Source organism: Tiliqua scincoides, chromosome 4, assembly GCF_035046505.1.
Source record: "Tiliqua scincoides isolate rTilSci1 chromosome 4, rTilSci1.hap2, whole genome shotgun sequence".
NCBI classification, from domain to species: domain Eukaryota; kingdom Metazoa; phylum Chordata; class Lepidosauria; order Squamata; family Scincidae; genus Tiliqua; species Tiliqua scincoides.
Window position 1 is genome coordinate 167608690 of NC_089824.1, and position 24180 is coordinate 167632869.

At 46.2% G+C, this 24180-nt stretch overlaps 1 protein-coding gene across 1 annotated transcript in view; it reads right to left on the minus strand.

The window, feature by feature from the left end:
• Positions 1–8652: 8652 nt before the first annotated feature.
• Positions 8653–24180, minus strand: part of AMPD2 (adenosine monophosphate deaminase 2) — a 51409-nt gene continuing 35881 nt past the window's right edge. The window contains exons 13-18 of the mRNA XM_066623354.1: positions 22224–22350; positions 21654–21817; positions 21203–21323; positions 20676–20849; positions 14616–14726; positions 8653–11855 (exon numbers count right to left, since the gene is read on the minus strand). Coding sequence (XP_066479451.1) covers positions 11640–11855; positions 14616–14726; positions 20676–20849; positions 21203–21323; positions 21654–21817; positions 22224–22350 — 913 coding nt within the window. The 3' untranslated portion in view covers positions 8653–11639. The remainder of the gene's footprint in view (positions 11856–14615; positions 14727–20675; positions 20850–21202; positions 21324–21653; positions 21818–22223; positions 22351–24180) is intronic.

Below are 24180 nucleotides of genomic sequence, written 5' to 3' on the forward strand. Positions count from 1 at the left end.
GAAGTGTTGCAATCCACAGCAGGCTGACCCTCGCAGCTGCCCGCTGGTGGTCCTGCTGCAGGAGGGCAGTTGCGCCCCACTGCCAAAACCCCCTCGCTTTGCTCACTCGTGGAATAAACACTTCTAGCACTGGATGGGTGGGACATAAGAACAGCCCCACTGGATCAGGCCATAGGCCCGTCTAGTCCAGCTTCCTGTATCTCACAACGGCCCACCAAATGCCCCAGGGAGCACACCTGATAACAAGAGACCTGCATCCTGATGCCCTCCCTTGCATCTGACATAGCCCACTTCTAAAATCAGGAGGTTGCGCATACACATCATGGCTTGTAACCCATAATGGATTTTTCCTCCAGAAACTTGTCCAATCCCCTTTTAAGGGCATCCAGGCCAGATGCCATCACCACATCATGTGGCAAGGAGTTCCACAGACCAACCACACGCTGAATAAAGAGATATTTTCTTTTGTCTGTTCTAACTCTCCCAACATTCAATTTTAGTGGATGTCCCCTGGTTCTGGTGTTATGTGAGAGTGTAAAGAGCATCTTTCTATCCACTCTGTCCACCCCCTGCATAATTTTGTATGTCTCAATCATGTCCCCTCTGAGGCGCCTCTTTTCTAGGCTGAAGAGGCCCAAACGCCGTAGCCTTTCCTCATAAGGAAGGTGTCCCAGCCCATCAATCATCTTAGTCGCTCTCTTTTGCACCTTTTCCATTTCCACTATGTCTTTTTTGAGATGCGGCGACCAGAACTGGACACAATACTCCAGGTGTGGCCTTACCATAGATTTGTACAACGGCATTATAATACTAGCCGTTTTGTTCTCAATACCCTTCGTAATGATCCCAAGCATAGAACTGGCCTTCTTCACTGCCACCGCACATTGGGTTGACACTTTCATCGACCTGTCCACCACCACTCCAAAAGCTCTCTTTTGGACCCCGCGCAAAAGCTCTCTTCTCTTATGTGGCCACTGCCATCCACACAGGGGATTAACACCCCCCCCCCATTGCTGCAGGCCCCAGGGCAAAACCTGGCCCGGCCCCCCTCGATCACAGCCAGAAGTACTGAGGGTTCAAAGCTTGGCAGGTTCAGAGTGTTCAAACATTAACATCCTTAATGTTTCCCCTGCCCCACTGATTGCAACACAATTTTTAAAAAGCAGGAAATAACTTACAATACTTGCAGAGTGAATAACTCATGAACCACTAATAGAAGACCAGCTTACATGGAGAAATTATATAGCCAACGAATTAAGCATCTAGACCAGTGTTTCTCACTGTGGGTCAGGGCAGTTTCAGGTGGGTCCCCATTCATTTCAAAGTTTTATTTTTAACCTATTAGACTTGATGCTACCATGGTATGTGACTGCATTTTGGGAAATGTTACAGATAGTAAATGGGACTTACTCCTGGGTAAGTGTGGGTAGGATTGCAGCTTAGGATTGTTAAAAATGTTCCTGCCTAATGATGTCACTTCCGGTCATGACATCACTTCCAGTGGGTCCTGACAGATTTTTATTCTAAAAAGTGGGTCCTGGTACTAAATGTGTGAGAACCACTGATCTAGGCAATATTTAGGGCGTGTGTGTGTGTGGTGGGGATAATGGAGACTGAGGGACCTTGACTCCATTCATACAAGTCAGTGTATTCATATGGCTGGTTGCACTGTGCAACCACTAGCCACGCCTGACAGACAGTGCCTGCTGTTGTAGAGCAAGGCTGAGCAGGATAGGAATGAGGCTGGTCCAGTACTCTGCTGTTGCTGCTGCCTGTTTTGCTTGTCCTGCCAAAGCACAACCACCACTTTCTCCCCAAGACTGAGTTGGTTCTCTTAATTTTGAATATCCCTTTGATTTAAAGTAAGTATTATTAATGGTGGACCCTGCCACCACACACTACAAACACTAAAGAAGAAGAATAAGAAGAATTGATTAATGCTTATTTTATTATTTTCTGCTAGGGCTTTTTGCTGTAAGCTGCCTTGAGGGCCCCTTTGGCAGAGAAAAAGTATGGATCAAAATGGTTAACTAAATAAATCCTTCAGGGCTTCTGTTACCATCACTGTGTTATGAAATCCAGGAGTTTCCAGGAAATTGCTTCCTCAATGAAGCAAGCTGAAAGATGCTTAAGGTAACAGGACCTGGTAAAGGAAGTAAAGGCAAGAACAATGTAATCCGATTTTCAGCTTGTTGGCTTGAGATGTTTCTCCATGATAAGATGCTTGAGTCAATTTCCCAACTCAAAAAAACCTGAACATCTTTATAGTTTAATTTAACCCATTTCTGCCCAGTCCACAGGTGTACACATTTGATCCGTGTTGCATATATGCAACATTGGGCAGGAATAGCTTATGGAGGGCTACAGTGTTTAGTTCTTTGATAGCTCCTGATCAAGTATATGCTTCTGAACCTTCTAGCAGCAGGATGGTTTTTCTCTAGTCAGATTGTGGAAAATAAATTTCCACATGCATCCTTGTTTAAAAAAAAAAAAAGTGGTTTAATATAAATTGCAGAACTAGCCATACTCAGGAATTCTAAAACTGGGAATATAGTCTCCCCTTAAGCACATATTAAACCACTGATAAGATTATTGGGCTTGTGAATATCTGCTGCACACAGGGGGCTTTCACAGTATTTGACAGTATTTGACAGAGCGCAACACATTTCAGGCCAAATCTGCTTTTTCATGATATGGGCATATTTCATGCAATGGATTTGGCCCAGATACAACAGAAGCAATTGGCAGGGGCTACTCACTATCTGTCCACTTGTCTCTACTGTTCCTTCTCCCACTTCCAAGACACTCTAACCCACCACTCTGTTCTCCTTCACACTTCCTCTTCTGCTCCACCCTTCTCCTCCTTTTCCAATCCAGGGAGTGGAAGCAGAAGATATGGCACATGGGGGGGGGGGAAAGCATCTGGCACAGTACCAAGAGGTCTTGAACTAGCCTTGCTCACCACCCTGCAAGTTCCAAATCAAAGCGATCAATACTGCAATATCTAGTCCACATATAATTAAATGAAAAGAGGGAAAGCTTTGCTTTAGGGCAGTCTTCCTTAGGAGGCCAGAACCACTTAAGTCTTTGCAGGAACAGGTTGGTTGGCAACCTTCAGTCTCGAAAGACTATGGTATAAGCCTACAGCACCCAGTATTCCCAGGCAGTCTCCCATCAAAGTACTAACCAGGCCTGACCCTGCTTAGCTTAGAGATCAGATGAGATCGGGCATGTGCAGGGTAACAGTTGCTGCAGGGGCTGGGTGATTGCACCAATGTGACCCCCAGGATCATGCTGCTGCCAGGGAAAGGGGGGTGGTGGTTTCTGGCTTACCTGAAGCCAGCTCTGACCTCCAGGGTATGCATGTGTAGGGAGCCCCATTTTGAGGGCTCTCCAAGCCTCAAAAATAATAAAAATCATGATCAGAAGCAACTTCTGGTGTTGGCCTAACTAGGTGAGCTCTCTGATGGACAAATGCCCACCCCTCACCTAGTGCCTGGCCTGGGCAACCCCTGATGCTACATCTAGTGAGGAGCTTTACTCTTTAAACCAGTTATTTTCAACCTTTTTCAGCTCACGGCACACTGAGAAAGCACTAAAATGGTCAAGGCACACCACCAGGTTTTTGACAATTGACAAGGCGCAGCATGCTGCTAGTGGGGGCTCACATCTCCCATTGGCCCTATTAGTAAATGAAATTCCCCCAAATTCCTGTGGCACACCTGTGGACCACTTGCAGCAGACCAGTGTGCCATGGCACAGTGGTTGAAAATGGCTGCTTTAAACAAAAGAAGTGTGGTGAGGAGAACCAAACCAAACTTGCAGGGTTGTTGCAAGAATTCCAACAAGATAATGTGAGAGTTGCTTTGAACCTTTGAAAGCAGTGATTAATTATGTGTTATTTTAGAAAACAGCTATTTTAGCCAGACAACAGAATCTGGGAGTGGCTACTGAGTGAGTTTTTAACACAGGACTGAATCGAACATTCTCTGTGGTGGATCACGGGTCTCATATTCTCAAAGGTAAAACAAAGCCTTGGATTTTTGGGTTCCCTCATTGATTGCAAAAACGATGTGGGCTCTACAATCACAATGCAAGATACAGTATTCAGGGCAGGCAAGTCTGAGTGCCCCATCCTGAAGCAGACTCGGGACTGCAGCAAAAAAAACTCTGCACTGCAATTGGGACCATTTCATTTTGACAGTCCCAATTATCAAGATGAAGCAGTTGGTTAAAGGGGAGCTCTTCTCAGATCATCTAGAACCCTTTGTGTTCTGGTACCAATCCAGGCATTGGGGGGGTATGTGGTCAAACATTCAGCTCACAAACAGAGGTGAAGCATAAGCAAATTAACTTCTCAACAAACTAACTGAGAAGTGAAAATGAATCATATCTCTGAAATCTAACCAAACGCCTGCTTAAGTGGCATCAAAAATAAATACTCCTGAATAAACAGGGTATTTGCCTGAATAAACAGACTATTAGCTTTCATAAGGGTTAAAATTCACAGTGGTTTTGTTTTCCAGGGTGATTGCCTGTCCTACTGTGGTGTGAGAGAAGGTTAGCATTGCCAGCTGTGGTTCTTGCCTGGACTACTTGTTATTTAATACTTCTCTCTCATATTACCTCTCATTGTCACCTCTCCCCCTGGCATTTGTAATCCAAAAGTACACAGAATTCTTCCCACAACTCTTACATGGTTCTCTAAACTACCTTTATTAAGTGGCATACTTTTTATTTCTTCAAGTGGCTCCAGCACCCAAGCACCCAGGCACACATACCAAACACTGGATCGCATTTAAACCACAGTATCCCAGCTCCACTGCTTCTACCCTTGCAACTCCAAATCATACTCACCACAGTCCAATTAAAGTTAGACTTGTCTAGGTCCTACTGAATGCAATGGGATAGGACCTCAGTCAATCATCACCAACTTGTTTCACGTTTCAATAGGTCATGCATGTTTATTCAGGAGTAAGTCATGAGTTCCATTGAGCTTACTCCCCAGTAAGTGTGCATCATGTACATTGTAAACCCGCTTGCTGGAAGCAAGTTCCGTTGTCAGAGGAACTTCATTTGGGTTCCTTCTTCACTTTGCTTTTATTTGCTCTGGGCTCTGTTTCTTCCCTGCTCCCTGCTGACTCTCGTGCTCTGCCCAAGGCCCATTTGGATGGGCGCACCCAAGCTGTGCAGCTCTAGAGACCTGCCACCACCCACATTCACCCTGTAGCTGCTGTTCTTAGTCCTCACAGGTCAGTGGACATGGAGGGCGGTGGGCACCGCTTTAAAGACACCATGGTCTTACAGGCAGGCAAGAAAGAGTATGTGGTGGTAGGGTGTCTTGCTATCCTGCTGACTACCCCAATTTGTCCCATCCAAAAAATGTTCTGTCTCCCAATGCCCGCTTTTTGGCCAATTAACACCCTCTTTATCTCTAGAAACAACAGCTGTGGTGTGCAAAGGAATGAACACAGAACTCCTTATCTATAGCAATTAACCAGAACTTATTGCTACAAACACATCCCCGGCAATCCCTCTTGTCCAGAGGCTTTCCCTCCCCAAAACTGCACTTAACTTTGGGTAAAGGTCCAAAGCCTCCAGTCCAAGTTCAATCCAGTCTCCAAAGCACAGTCTTCCGCAGCAGTCCCTCCTCTGTATCCTCTCCAGCAGGGTCCTGGCAATCCACTCTTCTGTGTCCTCCAGCAGAGTCCTGGCAGTCCCCTTCTCCCATAGGTCTGGATCAGGTAGCTGTGGGCTCCTTCTGAAGCTGCCTTTTATCCTTGGATGTCCCATAATCCAAAATGTAGCTCAGCTGTGAGCTACCTTGTTAGCCCCTTGTTAAGTCCAAATTAGGCTCAGGTGAGCCATCTCTTCAGTACATGTCCATTCAAAGTCCCATCAAGGTCAAATGAAGCTCAGGTGTCCATCAGTCTCCATTGCCCTTGATTAATTGCAGCTGTGGAGCTAGCCCTGCCCTTCCCAGAGCTGTCAACCAGCTGTCAAAACATGGGAATTGCTGTCACCACCACATCATCCACTGATGATCTTCTGATCTTCCATTACATAGGGAGAGCAGTTTGGAAAAGGCATAATCCTACTAGATGGCCATCTCTTTCTCCCAGTCCATGTACAGAGGCTTAGAAGTTGCCTACAAAAATCTGAGAGACTGAAGGGAGGCTGCATTTATTTATTTGATATAGGGATGAGTGTGGCCCACTGTCCATTCACAGACGTAGCCTCTGGCCCCCCGTGGAAAAAGGCTGCAGACCCCTGGTGTAAATGTTCAACCTCACTGAGTTAAGACAAAGTTAACTGAATCTTAAGTTTTCACTCTAATGATTCACTGTATTCAAATTGCTCCCTCCAACTGAGTTAGACCATTGTTCTATCTAGGTGCGTATGGCATACACTGACTGGCAACAGCTTTCCAGGGCATCAGACGGGGGGGGGGGGGTGTCTTCCCTAGGCTTTCCTAGAACAAACAGAAAATGAACCTGGAACTCTGGCTCTTGTTGCCCCACTCAGTGTGTCAAAAGTGTGTATTAACTGCACTTCTGTGCTTGCTCTTATGCCATTACCAGCACTGCTGCCAACTAGTTCTATTCCCTAGGAATACTGTAAGTACAGAGAGATGAAACCTACTTACTTGGCTGCCGGAGTCAGCCTCATGAATGGACCAGGCCTGCTGTGCAGGAATTTATATCCTAGCTTACACAGTCATTGTCATTTCCAGAAGTTAGTGTCCCAGACCTCTGAATTTTTTCTACTTATGGGGCAGTATCAGCATGTGCATGACCAAGGAATATGGTTGCATCACTTACTAAGATGTCTGACCACGTTCTGTGAGATTGTCAACTGTTTTGTCAATCGGCCACTGAAGGCTCTGAGGCCCCATGTCAGCCATGACTGAACCACCTTCAGTACATGCAGACCATCTGCAAGAGGAGCAAATGCTTAAAAAAGGATAAACAGCTACGGGAATGACACCCACTGAGGATTCTTTACCCTTCGTCCCAACCACCACAACCCCTTGCAATTTTTTAGAAAATCTGAAGCACCATCTTCTGGTGATGATGAGGACTGCACTTTGCAGTAATTTGCTGGTCTCCAAAAGCCTGCTTATGAAAGGGAAGCTAAGCATGCTTATGGGGCTAAAGGGTAGCCACATACACCCTTTGTGTATGTATGATCATGTATGATCCCTCTCCCCTCACCCTTAAGGAGTTGAAAAACCATTTGTAGTGCTACAAAAACCAGCAAAACAGGGTTAACTAGAAACCAACGTGAGCTAAAAAGACACAAAAATGAACATTAGCATTTGAGGCATGGACAGCTCCACAATGAATGACTACAACAGCTGTCTTTTTTTTCCCTTTAGCTCAGGTTGCTGTCAACTTGGGGATGGTCATAAAAGGATTAACAACTGCAGTTTTATGAGCCTATCCCATTCCTTATCTGTTTGTTCTCTCAGGTCAAAATCCATTCGCTCATAGTATTTTCTCCAAACAGGCAATCTTAAGTAGGTATTTGTTACACAACTTTTCCATTTGCATATGAAATTGTTTTGCAACTGAGCACAAAGTTACAGAAGGGCACCTAGCTTTGGTGCTGTTCCAAACTCCTTTAATCAAACTCTCTTAGCAAGGCATGGTGCCAGGCCAGCCTTCTGATGAAGCGGCCTGGAAGGCTTGCATCAAGTGCCAAATTGTAGGAGGGTGACAAACTGTCTGAAAGTGAGAGGGAAGAGGACTGAGCAGCAGCCCTTTTGTGCCCCTAGCACTACAGTCCAGTGGGCTAGGAAATGCAGAGCTCTTTCCACACTGTGTCCTTCCTCTGTGCAGTGTTCATCTAAAATAAACAGATAGATTGGAGCATGCTGGGAGCAGTCCCAGCATGCTCCACTCTTACTTGAAACAGGACCCTTGTAGAGGCAGTTGAGTGTTGCAAAGGAAGGGAGCCTGCCTTGCCTCCCCTCTTTTTCAGTATTTACCTGGAGCTGCCCATACATGCTTGCATGGGGTTGGGATGGCACTCTTGGGCTGACTTAGGCAGCAGCCAAGTTTCAGCTGGGCCTGCATGGTTCAGCAGTAACCAAGACCCCCTGGGTTGCATTGCTTATATCACCTCCACTAATTAATAAGGCATGTAGGGGTAGGCCTTCATTTCTGCATTCTTCCAGCACCTTTGCAGACAGGGTTGCATGTCCCACATCTTGCCTCTTCTGCAAGAACAGTGCTAGACTTTAAAGTGTGTGAAGGGATTGTTAAACTGAAGTATTTGTATGAATAAATGTTATTAGGACAGCAGATTTCCACAAATGAATAAAAAATGAGCTCCAATTAATGCAACTCTGGAAGTCAAGGTTTTTGAGGAATTAGTTCATTCAAGGGTACAAGTGTCATATGAAATTGTTTTGCAACTGAGCACAAAGTTACAGAAGGGCACCTAGCTTTGGTGCTTATGGAATCTATAGATTTTGGCACTCTGAATGATGAATGCCCTGGAGAGGGGGAAAAGTTAAAATTCCATCCTTTTAGTAAAGTGACCCAGGCTCATTTTCAGTCTGTAAGCAACCAAGGGGCACAAGTTCTTTCCATCAGAAACACAAAGAAGCAGGTTTACTTAAATAGTTTTAATGATGATCATGCTTGTATTTGATAGGTTTTCTAACATCACATTGTAGCACAGACAAGCATCGCATTCATTCAAACTACATGGAAATATTTGAGTGATAGGAAGATGCAGTGATTGCCAGGGGGATACAAGTTTCATCTCCAGCTGACAACAAAGCAAAAACTAGCATGGGTTACGCACTACGTACCAAAGAGAAACAAGGCAGGTTGTGGCAAGAAGAAGGGGGGGAGGGGAGGGGAAGAACTCAACACAGACCAAAGAACCTTCCACAACTTAGGAATCCCACATCTTCGCAAATAAGTCTGCTTTGGGCCAAAGTATGGTCATTCTGATCTGCAAGACATCTTTGCTGGCCAAAGCCAAGGTGAGACATTTTCCTTGCGGTCTCTTGGTATTCAGCAAGGCATGGAGACAGGGAGGATGCCAGACACACAAAGAGAACATGTGACTCTTTAAGAATGGTCTCTCCCCCCCCCCCAACATACACACACAGCAACTCAAAGTACAAGAAGTGCCTGTTTCAGGGGTAGAATCATGAGGAAGATTTACCCAGTCACGGCACACTCCATATGCTGTGCTAGGCAAGGCACTGGCTACAATACGGAGCCTCTAACCTTAAGTCCACAGCAGCCCCAGAGGGCACTGCAAGCTCCCCGCTCACCTTAGAAGTGCTTGTCCTTATACAGATGCTTCCCAGCTCAGCAGCCAATCTTTCCACTGATTGCACTGTCTGCAGTTGCAAGGTAAGAAGTGCTTGGCAGCAAATGGGAAGCAGTACTGGGGAACTGGCTGCTACTGGTGGAGTTTTGTATGCTCACAGAAAACTGTAAGGAGCCTGAAGGGAGCAAGTATTCTCTGAGGCTGTTCTCCTGCTCCAGGAAGAAATGCTCACAAGTGATCTCCTGCTGCACCTTGGCTGCGCAAACACAGCTACAGATGTGACAGAGGCTCAGTGTCAGAGTGCAGTAGGCTGCCGTGCTGATGAGGTTCAAAAGTGACATGCTGGTGAATCAGCTGGCCAGGAACTTGTGAAGTGGCTGCCTTCTAGCTATTAGGGACCTTTCATTATGCAGGACCCAAAATGCATGGCTGGAAAGGTCTCAATTCTGTGCTACAGGTATCCTGTTTCAGCCACATGGCTGCAGAAGTAGGGACAGAAAATACGTATTGCCTCATCTAGATTCGTTGACCTGCCCCTACAACAAGTAAGTTCCTGTCTGTTCCCAGAATTGCACAATTTTGCTGTTAAGGAAGCTTAACCATTTCATAGGCTTTTCTTCTTGCCAGCTACAGAAAAGGTATCTCTGCACATACTTGCATTATGCAAGAGCAGGCCTGGCAAGTATTTGTTTCCCCAACCCATTGCAGAGGGCAAGGAGATCACTTCTGCGGTCTGCCCAAAGCATGGGGCAAGGATGTCTCTTCACTGCTGTGAAGCAATCCTTGTCCACAGACCAAAGCAACTGGGAAGAAACCAGCCTTGGAGCGTGAGGATGAGCTACAAGCACTGCACTCCCCAGGCACATATCACAGGCACTAAGGTCAGAAGAGATGTGGGAGATTCATAACTGGACCTCTTGGGGTGTTTTTGTCTTTTACTTTAACACAGCTGGGGAAGGGGATGCTTTGATTTTGACTGGGCAGAAGCAACGGTTGAAACCCTTCCTCCTGTGCCATGCAAGATAGTAGCCACACTCAAAGCTGCTGTGACCTCTACAATACTGTAAAAAGTGCAGGCACGATGCAGGAAACTTTCTCCTCTACTATTGGTCTAACAGTAGCTTTGGAGAGGCACAAGTTAGAGATGAGAAAAGAGGCATGAGGGAAAGAGTATAACTCTCCCCTTTCCCAACACCATTGGTTCAATAAAAATGGAAGTCCTGCAGCGGCTTTAACTATTGCCACCTCAAGAGAGCTGGTCATGGATCTCTCCCATCACATCCGTGCTGGCCCAAAGGCAAGTGTTTCAGCTCCAAGACTTTCCCCTGGAGCCCTGTTCTTCCAGTGCCAGAAGTACATTTAACCTCCTCTTGTTACATTTTAATAAAGAGGTGCCACGCCTCCTCCTGATACATGATTGTAGAGAGGGACACAGGTTCATGGAAGATACACAAAAGTTAAAAATGCCTCTACCTGGCACATGAGCTTCTCTCCATTATCTGAGGTTAGACAGAAGGTCCAACACCACACACACACACACACACACACACACACACACACACAGTCATCCTCCTCCCAAGGCAGGAATCCAAGGATCTCTGCTTTCCCCCAAACTACAGACACAATCTCAGAGTCCTTGACCATACTTCACATTAGACCCTCAACACTGAAAGGTGCAGGCTGTTGCTAAACAGGAGATGTGGCAACAGGCTGCATTGATGACAAAGGGCAGGGCTGTGCAACAAAAAGGAGGCTTCACCAGCCAATGAAACACAGCAGCTAGCAACAATCAGCTTGAAGACATAATGTGAGAACAAATCCGAGGTAGCAGAGGGCATCAAATCTGCACTTTGCAAATTCCTGGGCCCTTCGTCAACACTGCTGGGCCTTAGGGTATGGCGAAAAACAAAGTACAGCATGCCATTCTGAATATAAACCAGGAAAAATGCTCAAATGCTGGTGTTTCACTGTACCCCGTCTGCAAGTGTGCTCGTATGCTAAGGCTTCCCACATTTACTCAATAGCTTCAAGCTGCTACTACAGCCTCTGCCAGTACCTGCAAACACAGCACTGACAGCTTTCCAGTTCAGCTTGCAGGTCTCTCTCCCCTTTTCAGACCCTAGCAGAAGCTTCTAAACACTACCCAAAACGCCCCAGCAGGTCACCAAGTGCAAACAAAACATAAACCCTTTTCCAGGGGGTATAGAAGGTAACAGTATACTTAAAAACAAAACCACAATAAGAAATTAAAAAGGTCCATGGGGCAGGGAGGTGGCCAGGGTCTCTTCATGCTCCGAGACAGCCCCACTTTGACAGGCTAAAATGGGGCTGTGGACCAGCATCCTTCAGCGAGCACCGAGGCTGGAACTCATAGTCAGAGGGTCTTCTTCCTGGATGGTCTCCAGTTCCTCTGTCCGCACAGCCTGTGTGATGAGAGTCAGCTCCTGGCAAAGTGTCTCCTGACGGTAGGCCACCCGGATGTCTGGCACATTGGTGCGCCGAATGTCATTGCCCTCGGGCCCCTCCTTCAGGTAGTTGGGACCCAACCAGTAGCTCTTCACCTGGACAACAAAAGCCAGAAGCCAATCTGTGATTAGGACAACTTGCACTCTCCATTTACCACCCAGCTTCAAGAACACTCATGAAGCCCTTCTAAGAAAAAGAAAAAAAAGTTTCCCTCCCCCCTGCAAATCAACATTTGGAAAAGGTTTTTTTTTTTTCCTTTTTAAAGAAATTTAATCCTTTTACTTTATGCATGCCTCTGTAACACAAAACAGGACATCTGCCCCCTTTTTAAAAAATGGCCACATCTCCATCCCCCTGCAGCAAAATAACTCTGCTATTCATTGTTATTGAGAAATGATGTGGTGATGGGATACCACACTACTAGCACTGTATCAAGGCTAACACTAGTATAGTGCTAAGAACAAAATCAAGCATCCCTGTCTTTTGGTCATCTGGAAAGGCCCTTAGAAGATACAACTGAAGTTGGCAGAGAACTGGTACTGAATTCAGACCTTATTTCCATGGCTTGCCTCATAGTGCCACATTGGATAGCCAAGCCTAGGATGCCTCTTTTTACAACAGGAAAGAAGGTTGACTTAATTGTTCTCTAAATCAATGGTCCCCAAACTTACTGTGGTCACAGCACCCTTCTTTTGCAGTGCCCTCTTCTTCCCAAGTCTCTCAGGTTGCTGCTATCTTGGATATTACAAGATCTCATACAATTCAAGATGGCAGCACCCAGGAGAGCTGGAAAGAAGAGGCCATCAGGGACATCATGCGGTACCCATGCCTTTTTGGGCACTGTGGCACACAGTTAGGGAACCATTGCCCAGAATCACAAAATGGGGTGTCTGTGCACAGCTATCCTGAGGCATACAAAAAGAAAGCAGAATAGAAGAGAGTCTCTACAAACAAATATTGGTTGTTCAGGAAGACCCCTATTGTCACACAGGCAGAGACAGAGTGATGCATATGCTCATAGCTGGCTGGTGCTAGAAGGAGGATTCCTTCCACAGCAAAGGGGCAAGCCTTCTGAAAGGAGCAACACAGGAATGAAGCTTGGAGGATGTATGCCCTGTGACAGATGTCTTCCTAGCCCAATTTTCCTCCTTCCAATGATACTTTAAGCAGTAAGGGTGGGCAAACTTCACTGCTAGAAGATCACAGTACAAGCAAAACTGAAGTCAGAGGATGTACTTCTTCAGAGTTTAAATTCCCCCATCTCACCCCTTGTCCCAACTTATCCTGTTAGAAAGGTACAAGTGTTTAGAACAGCCATTTTCAACCTTTTTCAGCTCACAGCACACTGACAAGGCACTAAAATTGTCAAGGCACACTACTAGTTTTTAATTACATTATTATGTCACAATTTAATTAATATAATTAAGGGCACAAGCCTAACCAGGTCTACTCAGAAGTAAGTCCTATTTTGTTCAATGGGGCTTACTTTCAGGAAAGTGTGGTTGGGATTGCAGCCTAATACACTGTAGGCACAATCCTAACCAGATCTACTCAGAAGTAAGTCCTATTTTGTTCAATGGGGCTTACTCTCATGAAAGTGTGGTTGGGATTGCAGCCTAATACACTGTAGGCACAATCCTAACCAGGTCTACTCAGAAGTAAGTCCTATTTTGTTCAATGGGGCTTACTATCAGGGAAGTGTGGTTGGGATTGCAGCCTTAGATCATTACATGACAATGAAAGAAATTCCCAAGAAGCCTGGAGAGGAAGGTGTATGTGGTTTCTGGAAAGGTTTTGTAGCAGGTCTGTTCAAACTGTTATCAACTGGTATGCTCTGAGATGCCAGGAGGTGCTGGCAAAGAGAGATGAGACTGAGCATACTGGAGAAACAGGGAGGGGGGGTGAGGGGCAGTGAGAAGATGTGGCTGAAAAAAGTTCAGGATTCACTGGGGGGGAGAGAAAGAGAGAGAGAAAGAATGGGAGGCAACTGGTTTTGAACTTTGGAAGGTGAGGAAGAGGGAGGGTTAACTGCAGTTATGACGGGGGGGGAGGTGGGGGGGGAGAGAAGAGAAAAGCATCACTTGCCTGCTCATTTATTCAAGAAAGAGTGTGACCAAGCCTCTGAATGTCTACTCAGAAGTAAGCCCCATTATAGTCAATGGGGCTTACTCCTAGGTAAGTGTGGATAGGATTGTGGCCCAGCGCCCTTCCTGCCAAAGCCTTGCCAGTGGAGGCAAGGCAGGGAGGGTCACTTTGGGGCATTGCTGGCAAGGAAAAAGGTTTCTCCAGGATCCTTTCCAGCTGCTTCTGGCTCCTACCTGCCTTCAGGCTCGCTATCACTCCCTCCTCACTCTCCCCGCTCGCCCGCACTCACTCCACGTTCTGCTGGGAGCTCTTCCAGGTTCTTCTGGTTGCCTGCCCAATCAGCGTGTGGGGCAGGCACCAGGAACAGCAGGAGCATCCAAACCCCTGCGGGCTGCTCCTTTTCTCCTGCTGCCGCGTGTGGCTCCGAGCAGCCGCTTCTCCCATGCGTGCTGCCGCCGCTGCTGCCCGATTCCTTGGCCCCGCAGCACACCTGAGGCGGGCTCGTGGCACACCAGTGTGCCGCATCACAGCGGTTGAAAACCACTGGTTTAGAAGGTCACAGCAGGAATACATTGCTGTATGTGCAAAGTCTGGTTGGATAGGAGGTTTTTAATACAACAATTGCTGGAGCTAGAAAGGGTAGCCCAAGCAGAGGTCTATTGTTCTGGGCTGAAGCGTGCCAAGTTGAGAGACTTTGGTAGAGGTGTAGTCACTGAGAGGTCAGAGCATGTAGGCAGGCAGACATTCTTTTAAAAAAGATCCAATATTACCTTGTGGGAGAATCCACTCATGAGCACACTGTTGCGTGCAAGTTCGCACATGTCACAGGAGCTGAGTTTCCACACCTGTGTGGCAATGCTGTACTCTTCCATCAGGGGTTCCTGTAAGAGACAATCACCAGATGTGGAAATTTACCACAGACACTCAGGTATAAGTCGACCTCACAGATAAGCCAAGGGCAAGTTTTGAGTCATAAATCATGGAATTTTCTATGACCCTCGGATAAGTCGGGGGGGGGGGGTTTAACTTAGGGGGGTGTCTGACTCAGTGGCATGCAAAGGTCATTTAGCACCCAGGGCCTATAAATTTTTGGCACATCCCATACAATGAAATAAAAATTAAATATATTCTACAATTAATTCAAATATTATTAAGAAGCATTAATACACTGTCAATCTCTTGCTGTGAGATTCAGCATGCTCTGACCTCAAAATTTATCTCCACTTTTGACTACTGAAAGAGGGTGGGGTGAAGGAAGACCACTGGAAATAAGACAAGAATTGGCAGCCATCAAAGCACCTATTCCACCTAAAGGAATTATTCTCTCTCCTGACCTTTTCAAAATTTAATGTATTACTAGTAAGGATCAAGAAAATACTCAGAGATAATTTCTCAAGCATAAGATTATTCACACACACCCATGTTTAATGTAGCATCAAAAGCCTCTAGGAACACATATACAAGAATCTAATTTAAAATATCCATATTATAATAAACAACAGACAACTAGTAAGGCTGCAAGAACACAACTAGTAAAAAACCAAAGTGTGAAGTACAATAGAGCAAGCCAATAAGATTATTCACACACAACCCCAAGAGGGTGATGGGGACCTCAGGGGACCTCACTTAATCCCTTACTTCTCCCCCAGGAGGGTTTCAGGGGCTCCTGCATGGACACAGTACATTGCAATGGGATCTCAGGCAGCTAAACTTTGCTGCATAAATGCCTGATTGCCTGGGGATACTGCAGAAGCAAGCATGGTATCCTCAAAACATAAGCAGCAGTTGCAAGTGCTTTGCAGCTCCTGCCAGCATACAGTGAAGATCTCGGGGTAAAATACCTGTTGCTGCAGAATAATTCTACTTTAAATTCTACTCTCTGCCTTTCCTGTGTTTTTCATCTTTGCAAGGTCTCCAGGACTCTTCCAGTGAAAAGAACACACACACAGAGAGATTGCTTTTCTCTCTCTCTTTCACAGATGCTCCCCCCCACATACACAAATGCAGGGACTTTTCCCCTCCAGTCCAACTTCATTGATGAGGATAGGGGGAAATGAGGTTAGCAAGGAGGTTTGCAAAAAGCTTTGCAAGGGAGAGATTGACTGTATACAGTAAGGGGGGGGAGGTGGAGATGAAAACAAGAGGGAATAGACTGGGAGCCCAATCCTAGGCATGCCTACTCAGAAGTAAGTCCCTTAATAGTCAGTGGGGCTTACTCCCATGAAAGTGAGGACAGAATTGTAACCTTAACTATTTTAAGCGCACAAATGCACACTTTTCCTTTTGTAAAAGTAAACTCTTCCTCTCCCCCCCCCCCAGTACAACTTCATCAGTGGTGAATGATTACGGGGAGAGGGGTTGAGAAACAAAGGTACAGCCTTCTGCAAGCTGCCTCTCTCTGTCTCCCCTATTTTTTCTATTTTTCTCCTTTCCCCCCTCCCTACAAGGAGAGGGCTTGAGAAACAAACGTACAGCCTTCTGCAGGCTGCCTCTCTCTCCTATTTTTTTTTTAAAAAGATCACTCTCCCCCTTTCCCGCACCCTGTCCAGCTCCATCTGTGGGGAGATGAGAAAGGGGTTAGCAAGTTGGGCTTTCCAAGGGAGTGCTTGAAGTTTATATACAGTAGGAAGGGGGTGGGAAGGAGGAACAAGAAGGAAAGAGGAGATGGACTCAGTTTCCAATGACTGCTTCTCCCGCTCAGACGCGCCCCCCCCCACACAGCTCATTGTCTCCTGGGCTCCTGCTCTGCTCTGTCTGCGCTCCTGCCCCTGCCTGATGCCTCCATGGGCACTGGTGCTGAGCGAAGGGGGGGCTGCTGATGGCTGTGGTGGCAGATGCCCCTGCTCTGTCCTGCCCTGCACAGCCCAGCCCAGCGCAAGCTCCTGCAGCTGGGCAACAGCCAGAAGGAGCAGGTGGAGTGAACCCGCAGGCAGCTGCAAATGTTCAGAAGCAGCCGCAGCCTGCACAAGGCCTCCTCTCCCTTCCACAATAGAGATTGGCTGGCTGGCTCACTCGCCTCTCCCCACCCTTGCTGCTTGCATGCCCCGGAGATAAGGCAAGCCAATGATTTAGGCTGCATTTCTGGGAAGAAATTTTTCATTCCGGAATTCCATGACATGTGTGATTGAATAAGAGTGCACAATACACCTGAAAAATGTAGACAATAGAAGCCATACTAAGCTTTCCTGTGAGCTCAGTTCTAGCCCTGCCCTGACCCAGCACAACTATTTCTGAATGAAGCATAAATTTCCTGCATCTATTCAATCTCTGACCAGATCAGACGGAAAGCTCTTCAACCTCTCCAGACTGAGAGCAAAGTCCAAAGTCCAGCTGAAATGTCTGCATGACTTCCTCTTTACTGACGATGCAGCTGTCACTACCCACTCTGCCAAAGATCTCCAGCAGCTCATGGATCATTTTAGCAAGGCCTGCCAAGATTTTGGACTGACAATCAGCCTGAAGAAAACACAGGTCATGGTTCAGGATGTGGACTCACCTCCCTGCATTACAATCTCTGCGCATGAACTGGAGGTTGTCCATGACTTTGTGTACCTTGGCTCAACGATCTCCGACACTCTTTCTCTCAATACCGAGCTAAACAAGCGCATCAGTAAAGCAGCTACCACGTTTTCCAGACTCACAAAGAGAGTCTGGTCCAACAAGAAGCTGACGGAACATACCAAGATCCAGGTCTACAGAGCTTACGTCCTGAGTACACTTCTGTACTGCAGCGAGTCATGGACTCTTCGCTCACAACAGGAGAGGAAACTGAACAATTTCCACATGCACTGCCTCCGACGCATCCTCTGCATCACCTGGCAGGACAAAGTTCCAAACAACACAGTCCTGGAATGAGCTAGAATCCCTAGCATGTATGCACTGCTGAAACAGAGACGCCTGCTTTGGCTCGGTCATGTTGTGAGAATGGATGATGGCTGGATCCCAAAGGATCTCCTCTATGGAGAACTTGTGCAAGGAAAGCGCCCTACAGGTAGACCACAGCTGCGATACAAGAACATCTGCAAGAGGGATCTGAAGGCCTTAGGAGTGGACCTCAACAAGTGGGAAACCCTGGCCTCTGAGCAGCCCGCTTGGAGGCAGGCTGTGCAGCATGGCCTTTCCCAGTTTGAAGAGACACTTGGCCAACAGTCTGAAGCAAAGAGGCAAAGAAGGAAGGCCCATAGCCAGGGAGACAGACCAGGGACAGACTACACTTGCTCCCGGTGTGGAAGGGATTGTCACTCCCGAATCGGCCTTTTCAGCCACACTAGATGCTGTTCTAGAACCACCATTCAGAGCACGATACCATAGTCTTTTGAGACTGAAGGTTGCCAACAAATAATTAACATTAATGTTAATAAATGCAAGATACATTCACATGTTTCCACTGCTCTGGGAGAAAGCAAAGTCGTATTTTACCACCTTTTCTTGCTTCTTATCTTGCTGAATCTGGCTTTAGTCCGGTAGTTCGTCTACTATCGAAAGCTCATACTGTCAATATTGTGAACTTCATGGGTAATTTACAAATGCTGTGGCCAGATTTTGCAAGTTAGCATCAGCCATAAGGATCACATTGAAAAAAAGTGCCAATTATCAGAATTATTTTTGTTAGTAGGTCTTCTGCTGCTACTACACATTTTTATGTCTTTAGGAATGTTCTTTGTTACTTCTGAGTAGACATGTATAGAATTGTGCTGTAAGTAAATCCCACTGTGATTACTGGGGCATACTTCTAGGAAGGTGCATATAGGATTGCAGTCTCAGAAATAAAATATCAATCATTAGAACAAATGGTGCAGAAGGTAAAGTAACTTTTTTCCCCAACTAACAGTGGCTATAAAACCACAGAGGTTAATGAGGCTCAGAATGGGGCCATGGGCAAAAAAGTTTGAGAAACCTTTGCTTTAGTGGTTCTAAACCGATGGTATGCATACCACCAGTGGTAAAGTGGGTGGTATGCATGGCACTCACTGCCTAGCAGCGAGACTGCAACAGGAGCTTCAAACGGTTGTAGGAGGCTCAGCCTGGTGGACAGAGCTCCAGCATGTGGTTTTCGCACGCTTGAAAAAGCCCTCCTGCCCTCACTGAGCCCTATATCACAGCTGGAAGATCCCATCTTGGTCTCTGAACATGGAAGCAATTGGTGATGACATCACCGCAAGTTATTTCCAATATGGTTGGCAACCTTCAGTCTCGAAAGACTATGGTATAAGCCTACAGCACCCGGTATTCCCAGGTGGTCTCCCATCCAAGTACTACCAGGCCTGACCCTGCTTAGCTTCTGAGATCAGATGAGATCAGGCATGTGCAGTATATAGTACTTCCAAGAACAGCATCAGAGCAAGCAGTATATTGGGAAAGCAGCGTTGATAAAAGTTGCTTTAGTGGACACAAGTTAACCCAAACAACTGAACACAAGCCACTAGGTGGCAGAACATACATCATTAGCATCCACTCTGAAGAGCTGACAAGTCTCAAATGCTGTGGGTACAGATGGCAGTTCAAGTACATGTGTGACAGCTTTATGCACACATGGCATGTTTGCACAGGCAAATCATGCGAAAATTCCCTTTACAAAGTGGAGCCCATAAAACAAGAAACAAAAAAGCAAAACCAGTTTTCTCCAGGTACAACTGTTCCTGAAGACACTTCTGAACTGCTTCAAAAGCAAGCAAGTCTCAGGGCAGAGTGCCACAACTGCCATTTCTGTCATGCCAAAAGGAGAGGAAGAGAACAGACATTTGGAAGAGTACGCATTTTCATCCCCTAAGCTCCAGGTTCAGTCCCTTGCATCTACAGGTAGAGCTGGAAAACTTCCATCTGAAACCCTAGAGAGCCACTGCTACTCCATGTATCAATCCCCAGCTAGATGACTCAATGGTCTGACTTGGTGCAAGGCAGCTTGAAGTGCTCAAAAATCAAGCAAGACCCACAGCAACAGGACACCTGAAAAGCATCCCACTCTAACAAGTTGTAAGTGATAGCTTCAGGAAAGGTCAACAACCACAAATCCCAGTCTCCAGGCCACTATGTAGATTTGTGATCCTAGAATACCTGCCAGAGCCACTCTTATGTCCCATTTCTGCCAACCTTTGCAACAATGAGCTGTATACAAAGTCATGACTCAGCACCACTGAGATAACAGAGACAAATTTCAATGGGACATAGTCAAGGCAGTTTTTCTTTGGAGCCAATCCAATGAGGTACAGTACTTCATATATTCAACCCCTCATTGATGAGTTAAAGTTTAATATTGTGTATGTTTTTATCTCCCCTCCCCCAACACTAGTACCATATTACTATGAGATGACCTGAAAATAAGGTGAGAAACCTTTATTATATCAACCAATTTGCACTGCAACAACTAAGAATTCTGTTTAATGCAGAGAACTAGTCTCACAAAAACAAGTGCAGACTTCATATTAACTTGGCCTGCATACAGATGTGCTATAAACCTGGCAGGCTTCTATTCATACATATGAGAGCAAAAAAAAAAAAAAAAAAAAAAGAGCATGTCTTCCCCTAGACATGACAAGAAGCATTTTACTTGCAACGCTAGAACTGTTTTGCAGAGGCCAAACATTACACAGAACAGGGGAATGGAGTACAGAGACTCACTCCCAGGACATCTCCCACAAATGCTTGGCCCCAGCAGAGATTGCTCTCTCTCATACAGTTCAATTTCAGATCTTTCTGTTCCTGGTTTCACTGACGCCAGACCCGCTTTGCTCCCTCCCATCAGACATACAGATGTTCATGCTTGCCTGGACAGTCTTTCAAGTGACCAGGTATGTCACAGTCTTCCCTGGCCTCTGCTATGCCACATTTACCTTAGTGAAGTGAAACTGGAGCGGGTCATCTGTGGACAAGGAGACCATGAGGCCTCGGGAGAGGTATTCTGGCAGTGGGTTACGATGGTAGCTCAAGAATAGACTGTTGTTGCTAAGTGGGGACATGGCAATGCCAATCTGGGCCAGATAGTAGAGATACTGCAGGACAGGTGCCTATGAAGAAACTCAGAGTTAGGAGCTGGGTAATAATCTCCTGCAACTGTCAAGTCTTGGCTAGTATCTGGCTCAAAGAGACCAAAACATGGATCTCCTTCCCTCCAACCTACTTAATAAGCAGAAACTTGACTATGATGGTGTTAATTATTTCGAGCATTTGCATATGTTAGATTACTAAGGCAAGATTACCATAGCTGCTTCCTCACCTTCCCACCACATATCTTGTGTCAGGACAATACCAATAGTCTTTCTCCCAGACCTCATCATACAAATCCAGTTATGGCCATGCATATACATGTACACAAGCTTTTGTATCCACATGTGGCACCGCCCACATACAAGTCCCTCACCTTGCGGAGCAGCAGGCCATGCGATATGTTTTCTGACAGCATAAAAGCTGATACCAGATGATGGATGGGTCCTGCCTCCCCACAGTGGGGGCGGAGCACAAAGGTGTGGAAGCCCCTCTTCCTAGAGGAAAATGGCAGGAAAGCACATAGCTCATGTTGCTATATAGTGGCATTTTGCAGTAGAAGCAGAAAGCACAGGAAAAGAAATGGACGCTGAGACCCAAATCTCAGCACCAAACACATGAAGCTAATACAGAACCCAGGAGCCACCAGAACACAAAACTTCCTGGGGACTGGGATGTCTGACATGCCACTATGTAGCACTATCATCAAGAGTCTGGGCTCAGGAAATCACTATTCAAAGCCTTAGAAGTCAGCAAATACAAGAGTGACATTCTAGACTTTCACACATGCAAAAAACATTGTGGAAGGCAAAAGGAGGACTGCCTACCTGCGCAGGTGATTCAGCACCACCATATTGGCATATGTGTAGTAAAGGTAGTAGGAATAGGGTGGATTGTCCTCTTCCACCCAGTTTCCAGGCAAAGGGCTGTCCAGGTTGAAGATGTGGTGTTCTGGTTTGGATTCATCATCCACACTGTCAAAGCCATCTACCTACTCGGCCAGAATCCAAAGAAAAGAAGAGAATGAGAAAACTTCACTCAGTTTCAAGGACCCATGGGACTTCTCTAACCCCATGTGGAAGAAGCCCAAGTGTTTCTGGAGAGTTGCTGATCAAGAACTCCATTTGGAAGAGGAGCCAAACAATGACTTACCTAAGATTGAACTCTCCTAGCCAGGGAAGTAGCTAACACCAGATGATTTGGTGTTTAGCCATAATCCAAAGTCAGTCTGCAAAATCAAGGCGCTCAAACCCCACATCACAATACCAGGATATGGCATTTGGGACTTACTGAAGGCTGGCCAAGAGCTGGAAAACTCCCCAAATGCCAAGACACCTCCAGTTATATCTTTAGCAAGCTTTGTAAGATGTGCTGTGTTTTCTGGTGGTGGAACTTACATGCTCCAAGAAGAGGTGCAAATCTGGGTGGCTGGCAGGATGGATAGTAGCTTCAAAGAGTGGTAAGAAAATGTTCTCAAGCATCTCCTGAAAGTTAGCCAGCTGCTTCTTTGTCTTGTACACATCACTGTTGGAAACAGAGATGCATGAAGTTACAGCAAATACCATGAACACAACAGATAGGCAATCTCATTGCTCCATGAAGAAAATCTCCAAGTTTTCAAGCTTGGTGACTGGCAGCCCAATCCTAAACTACCTGGCGCGCATGGCTGCCGAAGCATCCTACGTGCTCACCAGGTGGCACCAGCAGCTCCTCGGGGAAAGGAGACTTTGGTCCCTTTCCACTGGGCAAGGCTAGCAGCCCCTCAATGGGGCTACTTGATTCTATGGCAACCCTTGGGTCGCCATAAAATTTAGAGCCTCAGTGTTGGGCCGACAGCGCAAAATGGAGGCTCAGAATCCAGTGGAGCAGAGATCTACCAGTCTCTCCTGCCTTGCTCCCTCACTCCAGCACACCTCCTGCCTGCCTTCTCCCCGCTTTGGAACACCTCCTCCTTGCCTCCCCCCACACCCCCATCTACCTCTCTGCCGCTCAGCAGTTTGGGCAACCGCCGAGCAGTGGAGCACCAGTCTTCCACCAGTGCTAGCCCAGCACTGGGTTAGCTCCAGCACTCTGTTGGCACTGAGGACTCACAAGCATGCCTTACAACATGTTTGCGACAGTGTGTGCCTACAGTAAGCCAGGGTGCACTGTTTAGGACTGGGTCCTAAATTCCTTGTGTTCCTACACTGAGGGGCATCATTTTCAGTGAAGCACTCCACCCAATGGTCTGTTTATGTGCTAGTGTTGTAATGTCTGAGTCTGAGCTGTGCATCAAGACTTTTCACCTGTGTCACAAAATCACTAAGTGGCCTTAAGCAAACCACACTATCTCACATATACCCCAACTGCAATATGGAAAGTTATGTTGGGTTTACCTGATTTGAACAGCATATTGATAAGAAAATTGACTTGCAGCCCAATCCTAAATATGCCTACTTGGAAGCAAGTCCCACTGACCTCAATGAGATTTATTTCCAAGTAGGTGCATCTAGAACTGCAGTCTGAACACTTTAAATTGTGAAGTTATAAGTAAAAAATATAAGAAGAGCCCCACTGGGTCAGGCCAAGGGCCCATCTAGTTCAGCTTCCTGTATCTCACAGCAGCCCACCAGATGCTTCAGGGAGCACACAAGGCAACACACATTATTATTTATTATTAATTATTATTAACAGTATTTATATACCGCTTTTCAACTAAAAGGTCACAAAGCGGTTTACAGAGAAAAATCAAATAACTAAATGGCTCCCTGTCCCAAAAGGGCTCACAATCTAAAAAGATACAAATGAATACCAGCAGACAGCCACTAGAACAGACAGTGCTGGGGTGAGGTGGGCCAGTTACTCTCCCCCTGCTAAAAAAAGGAGCACCCACTTGAAAAAGTGCCTCTTGCCCAATTAGCAGGGGCTGACACAACCTGCGTCCTGGTGCCCTCCCCTGCATCTGGCAATCAGAGGCAGCCTGACTCTAAACCAAGAGCTTGCACATACCTACTGACTTGTAACCTGTAATGAACTTTTCCTCCAGAAATTTGTTCAATCCCCTTTTAAAGGCATCCAGGCAAGATGACATCACTACTTCCTGTGGCAAAGAGTTCCACAAACTAATTACACGCTGGGTAAAGAAATATTTTCTTTTGTCTGCCCGAACTCTCCCAACACTCAACTTTTGCGGATGTCCCCTGGTTCTGGTATTATGTGAGAGGGAAAAGAGCGTCTCTGTCCATCCCCTGCATGATTTGTCATAATTTGCACAATTTGTCATAATTTGGTCTTTGGGAAGCTCCTGAAAATGTGGAGGAGAAACAACTGATGTTTTACACAAGATAACCATTAGTGACTTAATCTCACTAAAGT